At 47.1% G+C, this 16,023-nt stretch overlaps 1 protein-coding gene across 5 annotated transcripts in view; it reads right to left on the reverse strand.

The window, feature by feature from the left end:
* LOC106899270 (collagen alpha-1(VII) chain-like) overlaps nucleotides 1-16,023 on the reverse strand; it is a 136,546-nt gene that overhangs the window by 20,145 nt on the left and 100,378 nt on the right. For 4 of the 5 annotated variants that reach the window (XM_014961016.1, XM_014961018.1, XM_014961019.1 and 1 more), the window contains 7 exons: nucleotides 15,228-15,272; nucleotides 13,862-13,897; nucleotides 12,049-12,084; nucleotides 9,106-9,162; nucleotides 8,856-8,927; nucleotides 6,293-6,364; nucleotides 5,721-5,756 (listed from right to left, as the gene is read on the reverse strand). In XM_014961016.1, coding sequence (XP_014816502.1) covers nucleotides 5,721-5,756; nucleotides 6,293-6,364; nucleotides 8,856-8,927; nucleotides 9,106-9,162; nucleotides 12,049-12,084; nucleotides 13,862-13,897; nucleotides 15,228-15,272 — 354 coding nt within the window. Of the gene's footprint in view, nucleotides 1-5,720; nucleotides 5,757-6,089; nucleotides 6,162-6,292; nucleotides 6,365-8,855; nucleotides 8,928-9,105; nucleotides 9,163-12,048; nucleotides 12,085-13,861; nucleotides 13,898-15,227; nucleotides 15,273-16,023 lie in introns of all 5 variants that reach the window. The other variant, XM_014961017.1, reaches the window with a different exon arrangement.

The raw sequence follows: 16,023 nt of genomic DNA on the forward strand, positions 1-16,023 counted from the left end.
AATCTCACAAGCCTAGGATACCTTCAAGTGCCTGGTGTTTTTGAGGTAGCTTTGAGCTGGGTACAGATCCATCTGGACAGGGATTTATACACCTGTATCCAAAGAGATGGGTTAAAAATTATTCCTGAGCACTGCTCAAGAACCTGGCACTAGTTAAGAGATTTCTGAATTAGCTTTAATATTTCTCTTAGTTGTCCCCAGTGTCTCCTATGACAAGGATAGACCTTTCCTTGTTTTCCTGTTCTTCCCCACCTGCCCGTCTCTTCCCCACCTTCATCTCTTCTTTCTCTCTTAGATCATGAGATGTTTCTTGCCTGCTCTTGACCTGAAAGGAGCCCAAATGGCTTAAGGAAGAGTTAAGCTCACAAATTGTGCTGGTGGGTTCAAAGGCAGCTGGGTCTAAGCCTTGATCTGGTAAGCACAAGTAAGATTTTGACCTGGGTCTTATCTCACTGTAGACGGACTCCTACTCATCAGGGGCTGAAGAAACTTTGTCATAAGGACTAGAAGGTATTTAATAAAGCTTGGACATGACAGCAGGTCTGTCCCTGCTTCAGCTAGGGGAAGAGAAGGAGGTCAGCAGGTGGTGCTTTTAAAGGTTCATCTGCACCCAGGACAAGAAAAAGATGGAACAGGAGAAAAAAGAAAAGGAACAAAAGAAGAAAAGAAAAAAAGAGAGAAGAAGAGGAAAATGAAAAAAAGAAAAAAAGAGAGAAGAAGAGGAAAACATCTGAGCAACAGGCAATGGGAAAAAGCCGAATGGAAATTTGTTCCCTCAGATTTACATCCTGTGTTCTGCCTGGCAAATAAAGGCCGGGCAATAAAAGCTAGTAAAATGACAGTTTAAAGGCAATTACTGGTGGAGTACTGGAAATGGCTCTTGCTATTTGGTTCTGTTATTAAAGCGTTGCTGGAACAGGCTTCATTTAACTGTGAAGACACCAGGTACCACCAAGACACGGCAACGCAGAGGGCTTAGTCATAAGTCCTGAGCGCTGGCTGTGACGCAAAGACGTCTTTGAGGAGCCAAGGATCTCTGCTCCTGGGCACAAATTCCTGCGAAGCCTTGGGCTTGGAGCCAGGGAGGAGCCTGCCTTGTCTCCAGGCTTATGGTTTATGCTCGGATGAAGAAGCTGGGTCACCCTGGGAAAGCGTGAAACCCATCAGCAGAAACGTTGCCCCCCAACGGGTGCGCCCCGAAAGGATCGATCTGTTTGAAGACAACACATCAAAGGGCTCATGCATTTCCAAACCGCGGTGTAGGCCGCAACCTCTGCTAAAAGGTTTCCCACCTCCCGGGCTTCAGTGCTCAATATTTGATGGGATGATGCATATGAAGCAGCTGGGAGTCTCAACCTGAGAGTTTCATCTCTGCTTTTATCCCTTCCCCGCTGTGTCTTCTGTCTAGACTGTCCTGCCCGCAATTATTTGCGGCAGTTCTGAGCATACTCCCTAAAAAGTCCCCAAATTCTTGGGTTTCTGGACCAGTGGGAGCTGCCACTGGTCCTCACAGATGTAAAGAATGTTTGTTCTCAGGCACTAGATCTCAGAGGTGGGTCAGCCTGCTCCAAAGCCTCCAACCCTATCTGGCCAGAGATTTCCACCCATGGCCGGAAGATCTGGCTGACTAACTTTCCTTTGACCAGCCTGGACTCATCAGAAGTGCTCAAGGCATTTCTCTCAGAGCCCTGAGACTCATCTCAGTGCTCAGCAACTCATCAGGGCACCCTCTGAGGGCAAGAACTTCTTAGGAGATGGCTTTTTCCACTCTGAGTGGCCAAGACTTGTAAAGCTCAGGACAGACCCCTACTTGTAAAGCTCAAGACAGACCCCTACACCCCACCTTTCCTCTTCTTTGGCTTGAAGTGGCCCCCTGCTCTGCAGGCAGGAGAACTGAGATGCTACGTGGGTTCACTGAACTCCCCACGAAACCAATGAAAGGAGGTAGAGCTCTCTTGTTGGGACCCTGAAGAGCCCTTAATAGTTGTCTGCCCCATGGTGTTATCTATATCAAGAGCTCTTGTGCTTTTAACATGTATGGTAAAGTTAAACTTCTGCTTATAACCATTCTCACACCTAACACACTCTGAGTTACAGGGCCTTGGTTATCACTTAAGTCTTCAGACCCTGCAGAGTGCTGTCTGGTTTTGACACACTGTGTTGTGTAACGGTGGCAAAAGAGTGTCCTTCAGCCTTCTGTTAGCCTTCCTGGACTGGCCACACTTAGCATCTGATTGTCCCAGTGTTCAGCAGAATCCCCTGACTTGCTCTCACTTCTTGCTTTGTCTTCAGGTGTTACGGCTTTGCTTTCACCCCTTGTGAACTCCATTGCTCTCAGTCTTTAAAAAACTCCTTGATTTCTCCCATCCTTCCTCTCACTCACGTGCTGGTGGCTCTGTTCCAATGCAGGCTTTGGCAGATGTGCTCTGGGAAGCACTAAAGAATGCAGCACATTAGACATGATTCTGGAAGCAAAAGCAGAAGGTCCAGGGAGCTGGTGGGTCTCCTGCTCTCCAAGCAAACTTAAGCAGGACACCCAGGGAATAAGCACGTGGCTGTGAGAATGATGTTACCACACAGACCCTGGCTTCCTCAGTTATAGGGCAAGGATCCATGAGCTGCTGGTCAACTATAGAGCCCACCTCACAAGAGGAGGTGAAGAACACCTCTGAGCTCCAACTTGTACCCCTAGTGAGGAGGACTGCAAACCAGGATGGTGAGGACCAAGGCACATGGGTAATTGTAGACCCTGGAAACCCAAAATAGGGCATAATGGCAAGAGAGGAGTAACCAGAATAGAGATTTAGGGATAATAACAGGTTAACCTACCAGTATTTTAATGCACAAAGCACAGGAGATAAAGAAGAGGAGCTGGAAGCCTTAATGCATGATCAAGATTGCAACTTAATAGGCATAACACAGGCTGCAATATGAATATGAAAGGGTAAATCATGGCAGGAATATCAATGTAAAAGCACGTAGTGCTTTTAGAAAAGAGGAAAAAGGAGAAAGAGGTGTCTTGAATATCAAGAATTTACTCATTTGCCTTGAGGTCCAGTTGTGAAGTTAGATCCATTGAAATTCTCCAGGCAATGATTAAAAGAAGAAGGTATAAATGCTGTCACTTGGCTGGGAACTCCCACAGATCCCCAAATCAAAAGAGTAAATGGATGACATTTCTTACAAGCTGGTTAAATTACTCAGAGTGAATTCAGCAGGACAGAAAGGGGCCAGCACATTTTTTTTTGCAGTGAGTTAGTGGCAATTTGTGGCTATGAAAGATGGAATTAGAGAGAGCTGAAGGAAAATGGGAACTGCTAGCCAGATTTGGTACTGGTACACTAGACCAAGTAGTGTTTGCCTTCAAGAAAAGGGGAGAAGAGGACTTGGGGAATGACAGATGAGACAGCCTAGCCTGGCTCTCCAGAGTAACTTGCGGAAAAAATAATCAAAGTATCATCTGTGAGCACTTAGAAGATAAACTGAGACCCAGGCTTGTGGAGAACAAGTCACATCAGGATGTTGTGTCCTAACACAGGTGTCTGAAATAGATGATGTGACTCATGGGCTAAGAGTAGCCTGAAGCTGCCAATAAAACAAGTCCGAGCATGGCTCACTCAGATGTGGGAAGTGAACAGACACCTAACCTGATGTCAGATGAATTTCATCCAGGATGTCGTATATCACAGCTCTTCCAACGAGGCCCCAGCTCTGATCTGACTTTTGCAATTTTAGAAATTCAATGAAGGGCCAAACCCAAGCTCTATTATCTCAGTCTCGCTTCAAGCACAGCACAGTTACTACTAAACTGCACCAGCAGAATCCCTAAATATTTTGTAAAGAAGGATTACTTGGTTTTCTTCACATACTGATTGACAAAATACCATTTTCTGGTACTTAACTCTATTAAGTGCCCATCCCTGTGGGTGCCAGTAGAAAACTGCACATCATCCAGCCACGATGGGATGGTTTCTGGCTGGGATGGTGGCATCCATCTGTGCTTCCTTTGCACTCAGCAGCCTCAAAAAATCATAGAATCATAGAATCACAGAATGGTTTGGGTTGGAAGGGACCTCAAAGACCATCCAGTTCCAACCCCCCTGCCCTGGGCAGGGACACCTCCCACTAGAGCAGGTTGCTCAAGGCCCCATCCAGCCTGGCCTTGAACCCCTCCAGGGATGGGGCAGCCACAACTTCCCTGGGCAACCTGTTCCAGTGTCTCACCACCCTCATAGTAAAAAATTTCTTCCTGAGATCTAATCTGAATCTTTTTTCTTCCAATTTAAAACCGTTTCCCCTTGTCCTATCATTACCCTTCCTGGCAAAGAGTCCCTCCCCAGCTCTTCTATAGGCAAAATGTCTCTGCTTTATTCCTTCGCTACTACTGGTTGCCACCTGTGGATTCAGGTGTTCACTAGGAAGCAATTTCAAAAAATGTGCTCAATCCCATGTCTATGTGTGGTGGGTGATCCCAGATGCTGAGGTCTTACAGCACGTTGCAGCCTCATCGCTTCGGCAAAGCGCTCAGAAGGTTGTTAACAATTAGGCAGGGGTGGAAATACTTAATTGAATGAGGGCTGTTTTCTCAGTGAGCAATTACCAGGCTCGTAAATGGTTACGCAGCCATGACCAGCAATCAGTGGGCAATGCTGAGCAGCTGTGGAGCCTTCACAGCAACAGATAGTTGCTGAGAATCGCCCTCTCACACACAAAGAGGCTTAATTGGGGAATAGGTTAAGGAAACACTGATATTTATTACTGTAATAAAACAATTAAACAAGCTCGTATTTTCACGGCCTGAGAAAAAGTCCCAGCAACCTTTCTGTGTTCCTTCCCTTCCTATTTCTTCCTTTCCCAGATGAAAAGAAATGAGCAGGGACTTTTTTTTTCCCACTTTGGACAACCTTGGAGACCATTTTTTCACTTGGTGGTTTCTTCACAGAATCACAGATTGATATGGGGTTGGAAGGGACCTCTGGAAATCATGTAGTCCAACCCCCTGCCAGAGCAGGTCCACCCAGAGCAGGTCCCACAGGAATGTGTCCTGGTGGGTTTTCAATGTCTCCAGAGACCTCCCTGGGCAGCCTATTCTCTCCAGAGAAGGAAATGTCTTGAATGTCTTCCAGGTGAAACAGTGGAGTTCAAAGGCATGTAAACATTTTTGCAAGCCAAAATGGCTTTTTTTTTCCTTCTTTTTTTTTTCCCAATTGCGATTTTTCAGGAAACAAGGTGAACTCAGAGATTATCCAGGTCCTCCAGCAAAACTGTTTTCCCTCTGGCCAGCAACACACACCCACTAAGTGCTGAGAGTAGCCACTTGTAGCCCCATCTCTGAAGGATGTATGCATTTCTTATGGGATATACAACCTATAGTCACAATTCTTAAGCCATTTGAACATGAAACATCATCTGTTCATGTCTGGCAAGACCCCCTAATATACTAAAGGCATTAAAATAATAAATAAATGTGTATTTCACATGTTCTTTGATGCAAAATATAAGATCCTATTAAAATGTACCTCTGGCTGTGGTCCTCTCTGCCCACAGCTGGTTTTCCAGCAAAACCTCTTTGAACGTGGACTTTGGGGAGCAGCAATGGAGCCAGCATCACCCGCATCCCACCCCACAACCCACACATCTGGCTATGGGGAGAGGATCAGCCAAACAAGCCCAGCTCCACACCCAACACTTGCAAAGGAGAGAAAAATGCTCCAACTCACAGCAGAGCCCGGCAAGCCTGGTTCTCCTGGCTCCCCCTGCAAGGAAAGAGGTGACAAATTACCATGGTGAAGAGCTGCACTTCCTCTGGAAAAGGGGGTTGCTGCAGGAGATGCCTACAGTTGTGGAAGAAGAGACAAGGGGACCTTTGGGGACCCCTCTGCAGCAATTTTGGAGTGGGAATCATAGAATGGTTTAGGTTGGAAGGCACCTTAAAGATCACACAGTTCCAACGGTGGTTTTACACATTGTTTCTTAGAGGACATGCCTTAACATAGATAGGTGCTCACTGTACTCACCTTCTGTCCCACTGTGGTTTTACACGTTGGTTCTTACAGGAGATGCCTTAACAAGGTGCTCACTGTACTCACCTTCTGTCCCACTGGTCCTCTTGTTCCAAAAAGCCCCATCACTCCCTTGGAGCCAGCTTCACCTTTGACTCCCTAAAATTTTAAGTAGAATTATATTCTGTAAGAAAACTGTGATGGGTTTTTACATGCTTACATTTTTCTTGTGTGGTTTTACACGTTGGTTCTTACAGGAGATGCCTTAACAAGGTGCTCACTGTACTCACCTTCTGTCCCACTGGTCCTCTTGTTCCAAAAAGCCCCATCACTCCCTTGGAGCCAGCTTCACCTTTGACTCCCTAAAATTTTAAAATCCCTGTCAAATACATTTTGAGTACCTATTGCTCTTAAAATCACTCTCCCCGAGAGAGACCAGTAGATCCATGGCAATGGCAGAAGGAATGACAAAAAGCACCATTTCTATAGCAGACTTCAGCCCCAGGGAGCCCAAAGGTCTGATGGTGGCCAGCGCCAGAGAAGAAAGCCACCAGCTGTGGAATGGCTTGGCATTAACCTCAGTGAACTGTCCTGTAAAAGAGCTGGTACCCAGTGATGGGGATTGAAGAAAAACAAGCAGAAAAGGGTCTCAATGCCTCTGGATGAGCTGCCTCCTTGAGAATACTTGAGATACGTGAGTTACTATTCTGGGGGTTTGTCCAAAGTCACTCAGATATTAAGCCAAGAGGTGTTCTTGCTTTAGGAGACTATTTTTGCTTATGTATTATTGTTTGATTAGAAAGAAATGTGACAGATATCATGTATGGACTTCGACCTGACTTAAAAAAACAGGTACCACCCATGAGAGCATCTCCACGGCTTTTCTTTACAGTCCCTGGGGACCTAATCTGTGCAGTCAGTCATGGTAAGGACACAATAGGCCTTTTTGCAAGGGAGATGTCCACACTGGATCAGACAGTTCCCACCTTGAGCTATACTGATTGTACAGGTCCCCAAGGGAAAAAACAGGAGTTAGATGTCGAGCTCAGAAAGGGGTGCTGCTGTTGTAGATACTTATATTTATTCAGCAGAGTCCCCATCCTGGGTCAGACTTCTGGAGCAAAAAGTATTAACATAATATGGAAGGATACAATTTGCCTCTTTGCAAGGGAGATGTCCACACTGGATCAGACAGTTCCCACCTTGAGCTATACTGATTGTACAGGTCCCCAAGGGAAAAAACAGGAGTTAGATGTCGAGCTCAGAAAGGGGTGCTGCTGTTGTAGATACTTATATTTATTCAGCAGAGTCCCCATCCTCCCCTTCTGGAGCAAAAAGTATTAACATAATATGAAAAACACAGAATCACAGAATGATATGGGGTTGGAAGGGACCTCTGAAGAACATCTAGTCCAACCCCCTGCCAGAGCAGGGTCACCCAGAGCAGGTCCCACAGGAACGTGTCCAGATGGGTTTGAATGTCTCAGAAAAGGAGACTCCACCATCTCTCTGGGCAGCCTCTGCCAGGGCTCTGCCACCCTCACAGGAAAGAAGTTCCTCCTCACATTTAGATGGAACTTCTTATGTTCAAGTTTGTGCCCGTTACCTCTTGTCCTGTCACTGTCTCACCACCCTCAGAGTAAAGAATTTCATCCTGAGATCTCATCCGAATCTCCTCTTTCCTTTTTAAACCATTACCCCTTGACCTATTGCTCCACTCCCTGATCATAAGTCCCTCAAATAGGTATGATAAGTACATGGAGATTTATCCGTGACTCGGTCTGAGAGTGGGAGAATTATGTGGTTCCTCCCAGTGGAGTGGTGATGGGTTGAGACCCAAGACCTCCATAAGGTGCTCTCAAAGAGCAAAGGCAGAGGGAGGAGCAGGCGACTTGCTCTGCTACCACCCAGGGGACAGCCCTGTGTGACAAACAGGAAGAGAGCAACCAACCAAACCTTAACAAGAATGTCACAGGAGCTACAGAGTTTGAAAGAGTGTGGGACTCTTATAGTGCTGCAGTAATAGAATGGTTTGGGTTGGAAGGGACCTTAAAAACCATCCAGTGCCAACCCCTCTGACATGGGCAGGGACACCTCCCACCAGACCAGGTTGCTCAAAGACCCATCCAGCCTGGCCTTGAACACAGAATGGTTAGACCTCCAGGGATGGGGCAGCCACAGCTTCTCTGGGCAACTTGGGCCAGGCTCTCACCACCCTCAGAGTAAAGAATTTCATCCTGAGATCTCATCTGAATCTCCTCTCTTTCCTTTTTAAACCATTGCCCCTTGTCCTATTGCTCCACTCCCTGATCAAGAGTCCCTCCCCAGCTTTCCTCTAGGCTCAGAATGGTTAGACCTCCAGGGATGGGGCAGCCACAGCTTCTCTGGGCAACTTGGGCCAGGCTCTCACCACCCTCAGAGTAAAGAATTTCATCCTGAGATCTCATCTGAATCTCCTCTCTTTCCTTTTTAAACCATTGCCCCTTGTCCTATTGCTCCACTCCCTGATCAAGAGTCCCTCCCCAGCTTTCCTCTAGGCTCCTTTGAAGTACTGGAAGGCTGCTATAAGGTCTTCCTGGAGCCTTCTCTTCTCCATCTCCTCTTATCCTGTACTGCAGACATGGTCCCAAAACTACAGACTTGATACCTGGTAAAAACTGGATGCGTGTCACATTCCCAAGCCTCAGCCCAGCATCCTCCTCTCCCTTTCTGTGGTAAGAGCTAGGAAAGTGTGTTCTTGCACTGCTTTTTCCAGCAGGCACATGGGAAGGGAGGATGTAGAGATATCAATCACTTCCTTGTGCAACCAGTGACCTTTTGCTGCCTCTCTTATCCCCATGGGAAGGTTCATACCTTTTCTCCTATAGGCCCATCCTCTCCTTTCTCGCCTTTGTCTCCGTCAAAACCTGGCAGGCCCCGTTCACCCTGAAAGGTAAGATGGCAATTAGTAGATTGTTCCTCTCTCCTGGAAGGACCCAGCTCTCAGCCACTGGCTCTGGAGCAAAGTCCTAGTTCTCAGTGCTTATCCCAAGCTGTGCTTGGTGCTGAGGCCACCAACAGCAGGAAAGGGACAGCTTAATTCATCAATAAAAGTCAAACTTACAGGATCTCCTTTACTGCCTTTATAGCCTTGGGGTCCAAAAATAGTCATGGGCTCACCCTGGAGAAAGAAGAAACAGAGAGATGTAGACACCCTGTGACATATGAACTCATGTGTCCCGTTGGATGGAACCACAGTTGTTATGATGAGCAAAATGGTAAGACACACATCTACAATGAAGCTAAGCATTTCCCAAACTGTAGTCCCTATGTTGGGGAAGGCACGAAGGCTCCATAGCACAACATTAATTGTTAAAGCTCTTAACTAAAAGCTGGATAATGAACAAGCACAGAAGACTTCAAGAAGTCCTGAGGTTTCACGGTGATCTCTTGCTCCAAAAAACGTGGGGGCCCACTGGCATTACCCTAGTGAAGATGTCATGGCTGGAAATGGAGCTGTGCACAGCATGACCCTGAGGTTCAGCTCCTGATCTGAAGCTGTCAGTGGTGGGATGGGTTCATATCTGACACGGTCAATTGGCTCTTTTGTTGCCGTATGTCACTCAGGATGCCAAGGACACTTGACTTTATCTCCGTGCAGGATTTGGACCTTTCAACGACCGTAAGAGGGGCACGATTTTCAAAAGTCTGTACAAGACTTAGAATTTCAAAAGCATGTGACACCAGACATACAGAGAAATGCCCAGGGAGGTGGTTGAGGCACCATCCCTGGAGGTGTTCAAAAGACAGGTTGATGTAGTGCTGGGAGGTATGGTTTAGTGATGGTGATGCTTCTTGTTTGTTGTGTGGGTGATGGGTCTACTCATGGTGTCCTGATTTATGGACACAGAGTTGGAGCTAGGGAAAGGGAGTGGCACTTAAGGCACCCCTCAAAGGTAGTTTTTGGAGGCTCAGACCCCCCAAACTGTCCTTCCGAGAGAGCCAGTAGCTACAAGCACACAATAACCCCATGGACACATCTATGCCAAGTCTACTTATCAGCTCAGCAGCTGAGGAGGGACATTTTGCTCCTTAAAGGTTGAAGAAGCTGCAACAAGGCTATTCCCATGCAAGAAATGGCTCTGCTCTGGTTGTGTCTCCAAAGTAGTGATGCTGTCCATAGTTCAGAGGGAGGAGGGCTGAAGTCATCTTCTAATGGGCAACTGTAGCCTACTTGAGGAGGACTTCCTTTACACCAGCTCTTTTCAGTTCAGAGTGCCTTGCTGCTGGAGTCTTAACAACCACACATCAATCAATATTCCTCAATATTGTCAAACTTTGTCAAAGATTGTCAAACTTTGACAATCTTTTGCAGTTTATCCAACCATCACCGTCACCATAGGACCGTGATCAAATTCTAGCTTAATACACGCTCTCGCTTCCCTGCTCTGGAGGGTCTCTAATGAAGACATGATAGGGCTCGATCAATTTTGGGGGACAAAAGGGAGAATAGAGATCCTGTGGTTTGATCCAATACATAGCACAGGCCCTGGGATCCACACAGTTACTTCTGTATTGACCAAGGGAGAGTTAGAGAGAAAGTTAAGCTGCAATCATGTGGAACAAACCCAAGCCAATTATCCCCCCCGCCTCCTGTTTTATCTCGCACTCTACCATATATTTTATTAAGGTATTCTTTGGAAAATGCATTACACATTCCTTCAGCTTGGAAAGTGTTTTAGGGCCTCTTCACAAAGCAGATTAAGAATTGATTCGTCTCTGGAGCGAGTCCCCTTTGAAAGTAGCTTCCTCGGAGACAAATCGGCCTTAATCATTTAATACCGCATGACTCAAAGGCAGAATCGTCATGTAGGTTTTCTAAAACTCATTTTCTGACAAGCCATTTCAGCCAGGAAGGAAGTTAACAAAACACTGGGCAGAAGTTCAGCATTTTCTGTACATTTTCCAGAAACGCCTGGGGAGTTATTTTCCCATTACCTGCTATGAGCCAGCTCGGGCTTTTTAAGATTGCAGTGCGCTTTTGGGGTGAGCTGGTTACACCAAAATCAGTGCAAAATTGTCTTCCTCCCTTAATTCACAGGAGGCATTTTTGTGCCCCAGCAAATACCTGCCAAAATGACTTTTTGTTATCATGTAGGATCCCGTCAAAACTATCACATAAGCTCAACCTGGAGCTGAGTGTCCAGTGCATGGATGGTATCGACAAAGTGGATTGAACCTGGTGGAGATCCCCAAGAAGGATGGGAGCATCTATGTGTTGTCTTCCACAACCTACATGGGTGTACAACATAAAGAGGATGGATCCAGGCTCTTCTTGGAGGCACACAGTGAAAGGACAAGTTGCAACAAGGGAAACTCCTGTTAGACAGAAGGAAAAACTTCTTCAGCCTGGGGGTGGCCAGATGCTTGAACGGGGACATGGAGAAGCACACAGGAGGCCCTGAGCCTCAGTTCCTGAAGATTTCATTGGCAATGGGATCTTGATCCAGGCAGATGGACAGCACTGCACACAACACCGGGTATCGAAGGTGTTTAAAGTCCTCTTTGCTGAAAGGCATTTGAACCCCATCATCACAGAATCACAGAATGATATGGGATTGGAAGGGACCTCTGGAGATCATCTAGTCCAACCCCCTACCAGAGCAGGGTCACCCAGAGCAGGCCCCACAGCAACGTATCCAGGGGGGTCTTAATGGCTCCAGAGAAGGAGACTCCACCACCCCTCTGGGCAGCCTGTTCCAGGGCTCTGCCACCCTCACAGGAAAGAAGTTCTTCCTTGTGTTTGGATGGAACTTTCTACGTTCAAGTTTGTGCCCCGTGCTCAGTGCTCCCTGCTCACCCATGTGTAATGAGACGAATCCTGTAAAAATCACTAAGAACCCGCATATTTGAAAACACATATAAATATTTTTTATCATTTATGCCTCTACCTTGTAAGATCACTGACTCATTTAAATAATTGTCCATCTGCTCACTGGTAACTATAAAATCCTGAAAGCCTTTTATCCCATCTGCCCCAGAAAGTCACAATCTGGAATTTCCTTACTCTTTCTCCTTTGGGTCCCAGAAGTCCCCGATCACCCTGAACACAGGAAAGGAGAGAAAAAAAAAAAAGACAGTGAGCGATTCCCTTGTTCCTCACTCTTCTTGTGTTGCTCAGTCCACTCATTCGCACGCCAAGCCACTAAGATCTATCACGGCTGGAAGTCAGTTCCTCTGGGCACTTTGCAAAATGATTAGATTCCCAGAAGAGATTGTGTACTAGAATTTATTGCATTGACCAAAAAAAGTAGAAACCCAGAGGACTGAAGTGGTTTGCCTGACGCCACAATCAGCACATCCATGATGTGGAGATATTGCTGGATGATTTTGACCTCCCAACAGGATGTAGAGTCTCCACAGTGCAGAGATGTGCCTATGCTATACATCTACGGTGGGAAGGCAACCTAAATAATACAGGATTTCCCAAATTTCGACCTCAAATCTGGCATGCTTTACTGAGAGTGTATGAAATATTAGCTGTTCCTGGAAGTCTTTTACAACGGGCATGGGACATGAGGCTGAAGGGCAGGACCCGTTCCTGATGGCATAGAATGGTTAGTGTAGAGTCTCCACAGTGCAGAGATGTGCCTATGCTATACATCTACGGTGGGAAGGCAACCTAAATAATACAGGATTTCCCAAATTTCGACCTCAAATCTGGCATGCTTTACTGAGAGTGTATGAAATATTAGCTGTTCCTGGAAGTCTTTTACAACGGGCATGGGACATGAGGCTGAAGGGCAGGACCCGTTCCTGATGGCATAGAATGGTTAGAGTTGGAAGGGACCTTAAAGATCACCCACTTCCAACTCCCCTGCCCTGGGCAGGGACACCTTCCATTAGACCAGGTTGCTCAAAGCCCCATCCAACCTGGCCCTGAACCCCTCCAGGGATGAAGCATCCACAGCTTCTCTGGGCAACCTGGGCCAGTGTCTCACCACCCTCACAGGAAAGAATTTCTTCCTAATATCTAATCTCCCCTCTTTCAGTTTAAAACCATTCCCCCTCATCCTGTTGCTACACACTCTCATCAAGAGTCCCTCCCCATCTCTCCTGTAGGCCCCTTGAGGGACTGGAAGGGGCTTTGAGGTCTTCCCAGAGCCTTCTCTTCTCCAGGCTGAACAACTCCAACTCTTAAGCTTCTCCAGTGCTCAAGACTGTGTGGTGGTGTGGTGACAGCAGGAGAACGGGGAGTCTGCAAGGACTGTGAGGTGACAGCAGAGCAGAGACAGGTTTTAAGACTGCACTTGAACAGCTTCTGAGTGGCAGAGCTGTATGTGGATCCCTCCTCTGATGTCCCATTGCCACCCCTGACATTTGGAACAAAATCTGCCCTTCTCAGTAGTACACTTTCCAAGGGTTGTAAGTGGGATGTAGCAGGACACTGAGGGGACTCCTGCTCACTGACAGAAATTCAAGGGTATGTGTCTCCTGGTGGGCAGTCATTGTCCTGCTGATGCTGTAGGTCATCTGCTCCTTTACCCTCTTCCCCCCAACCCTGTGCATTTGGGGATCAACCAGAGCATACTAGGGATCTCCTTCTGGCCAAACTCCCAAATTTTCTTCCAAATAGAACTAGGCATGAATAAAGACTGTCCACCTTTATCACAGCCCAGCCATTACAGGAGGCCGCTAACTCCACTTCGCACTTCTACACACTGAATGAAGTCCCCTCCCAGTCCACCCCCAGAAGACACTGGGATTATTCCCACTGTTTTAACAGGAGCATCAGCAGCGTGGGCTGCTGCAGAGAAAGGCTCCCCACAATGATGCCTTCCTCCACACAGCTCTGTGTAGATAAGATGACTGTTGCTTACTCTTTCGCCCTTCACACCCGGGAAGCCTTTTAGACCCTGCAAGAACATAAAACAACAAGTGAAGATAAATACCAGTGGGGGGAAGGTGTCAGGAAAGAGCATCCTCCACTGGAACGCAGAGGTGCCTCCAAGGATGGGGTCCAGCTCAGAGAAGCTGCTGGTGGGACCAACACAGAAGCCTCTACTCCCTTTTCCTTCTTCCAAAGAGCAATTTGAGGAGAAATATATCATAGGTGTGCAAAGAGAAAATTTAGCCTTAAGCTTCTGCCCACCACTGAGTCTCGGGCACAACTCAGGATCTCTTGGCAGATTTATAAATTTAACCAACCTCCCCCACTTTGTAAGCCATGAACTGTGCTTTTTGTACTTGTAACATTAGTGAGATGCAGCCCCCACCTCTCAGAGACCATAGGGGAAGGGTTGCTCCCAGACAGCTTCTCCTAGATGGGGGTTATGGGGATCCCAGGTGTCCTCCAGGGAAGGTGGAAGCCCCTTGAGACAGACTTAGGATGAGAACCACACCTGGTGAGCTGAAAACCCATGGTGGTCACCCCAGATGTAAAACATTTGCAAAACCAGGGACCCATGACCTCCCATCAATATGCAGAAAGGTGGCACTTTCCACCTGCAGAACTGGCAGCTCATCACAGGGGTGGGCATGGGCAGGATGGACGGGGAAGAGACAAAGCACAGACATTTCTCAAAGGCCACAAAACCTGGGTTTTTCCATCCCCCTGTGCTCTGCACTGTTGCTCTGACCACTGGGACACATCACCTCACAAGCCCTTGTGGTGTTAAAGGCCAGTCTTGCCGAGAATGAGCCCTTTAGGAATGAGATCTCAGGGTGAAACCTGGTACTGCAACCACCCTTGGCCTTCTGAAGAACTTCACAGAGGCCCATCGTGCTCGTAATAACAGATTAATTCCATTACAGGTAACAGCCTAATAAATAAAAAGGTGTTTGTCGAAATGCCGGCTGTGATCTGTGTCTCCTCTGACTCAGGCCCCTATCAATGAAAAGGGAATTTAACAACAGAACAAGACCCTGAAATTGCTGCAGGCAAGCAGGCCCGACAAAGAAGAACGGAGAGGGAGTGATATTTCGGGAGGACTTCAAAGGCAACCCGTAGATGACTCAGCCAAATGGACAAGATCATAAAGCAATTGTGCTCTGCAGGACACCTTGTCTCTCACAGCTGCCTGCAGGTTTTACACTCACTCATACCAACACAACATCGGCATTCAGGTTCCCAAAGTCTCTATTTCCCACTGAAAACATCGACCTATTTTAGTTTTTTTCCTTGCTCTTGGGGCCCACCATTGTCCGTGCTGTAAAATCAGCCCTTGTTGCTATTTTGACACTCACCGTCATGCCGGTGGGGCCACGGACTCCCACGATGCCCTCGTCACCCTGTTGGGATGGAGAGGGGATGGTGATGGTCATCACTAAAGACAATTACACCGTGCACAGTACCAACTCCACAAACCATCCCACTGGGGACACCAAGAATTGCTCAGCATGCAGAAGCCCAGATCTTCCAAGGACTTGTCCAACCTCTACACTTACACCTCCATCAGGATTAGGTGCCTTAATAATCCTATTGATCTGGATCAAAGAGCTCAACGGGCTTGAGATAAACCACAAGTCACTGCAGGTAGACGCTGCAGTGTTTAGAGAATAGTGCTTTGGTCAGATTGAAGCTTCAAGCTTCAGCTTCTCCTCAGTCTCTGAGAGAAACAGGCATTTGAAAGATGATCTGCACCTGATTTAGCATGATATACATCATTCCCAAAAGGTGTCTCTTCCTCTTTGTTGGTTACAGAGATGCCCTGGCAGGACTAGTTCAGAAGAAGCCACCTAAGGCTTCTGAACGACCTGGTGTGCCCTCCCCAAGATGTATTTGCATCTGACAAAAGGACATGCAACAGAGGTCTGAGATGTTCCTGGGACAGAGAGATTTCTTCCTCCAGAACATGATTTCAGCAGGACTCACCGACAAAGGGACACGCAACAGAGGTCTGAGATGTTTCTGGGACAGAGAGATTTCTTCCCCCAGAAGATGAGTTCAGCAGGACTCACCACAATAAATAAGGCAGCCAGGAATTCACCTGGAACTCATACCACTGACTTTCAGAAGGAAGATGCCACCAGTCAACTGCTC

Source organism: Calidris pugnax, unplaced genomic scaffold (genome assembly GCF_001431845.1).
Source record: "Calidris pugnax isolate Ruff unplaced genomic scaffold, ASM143184v1 scaffold289, whole genome shotgun sequence".
NCBI lineage: Eukaryota > Metazoa > Chordata > Aves > Charadriiformes > Scolopacidae > Calidris > Calidris pugnax.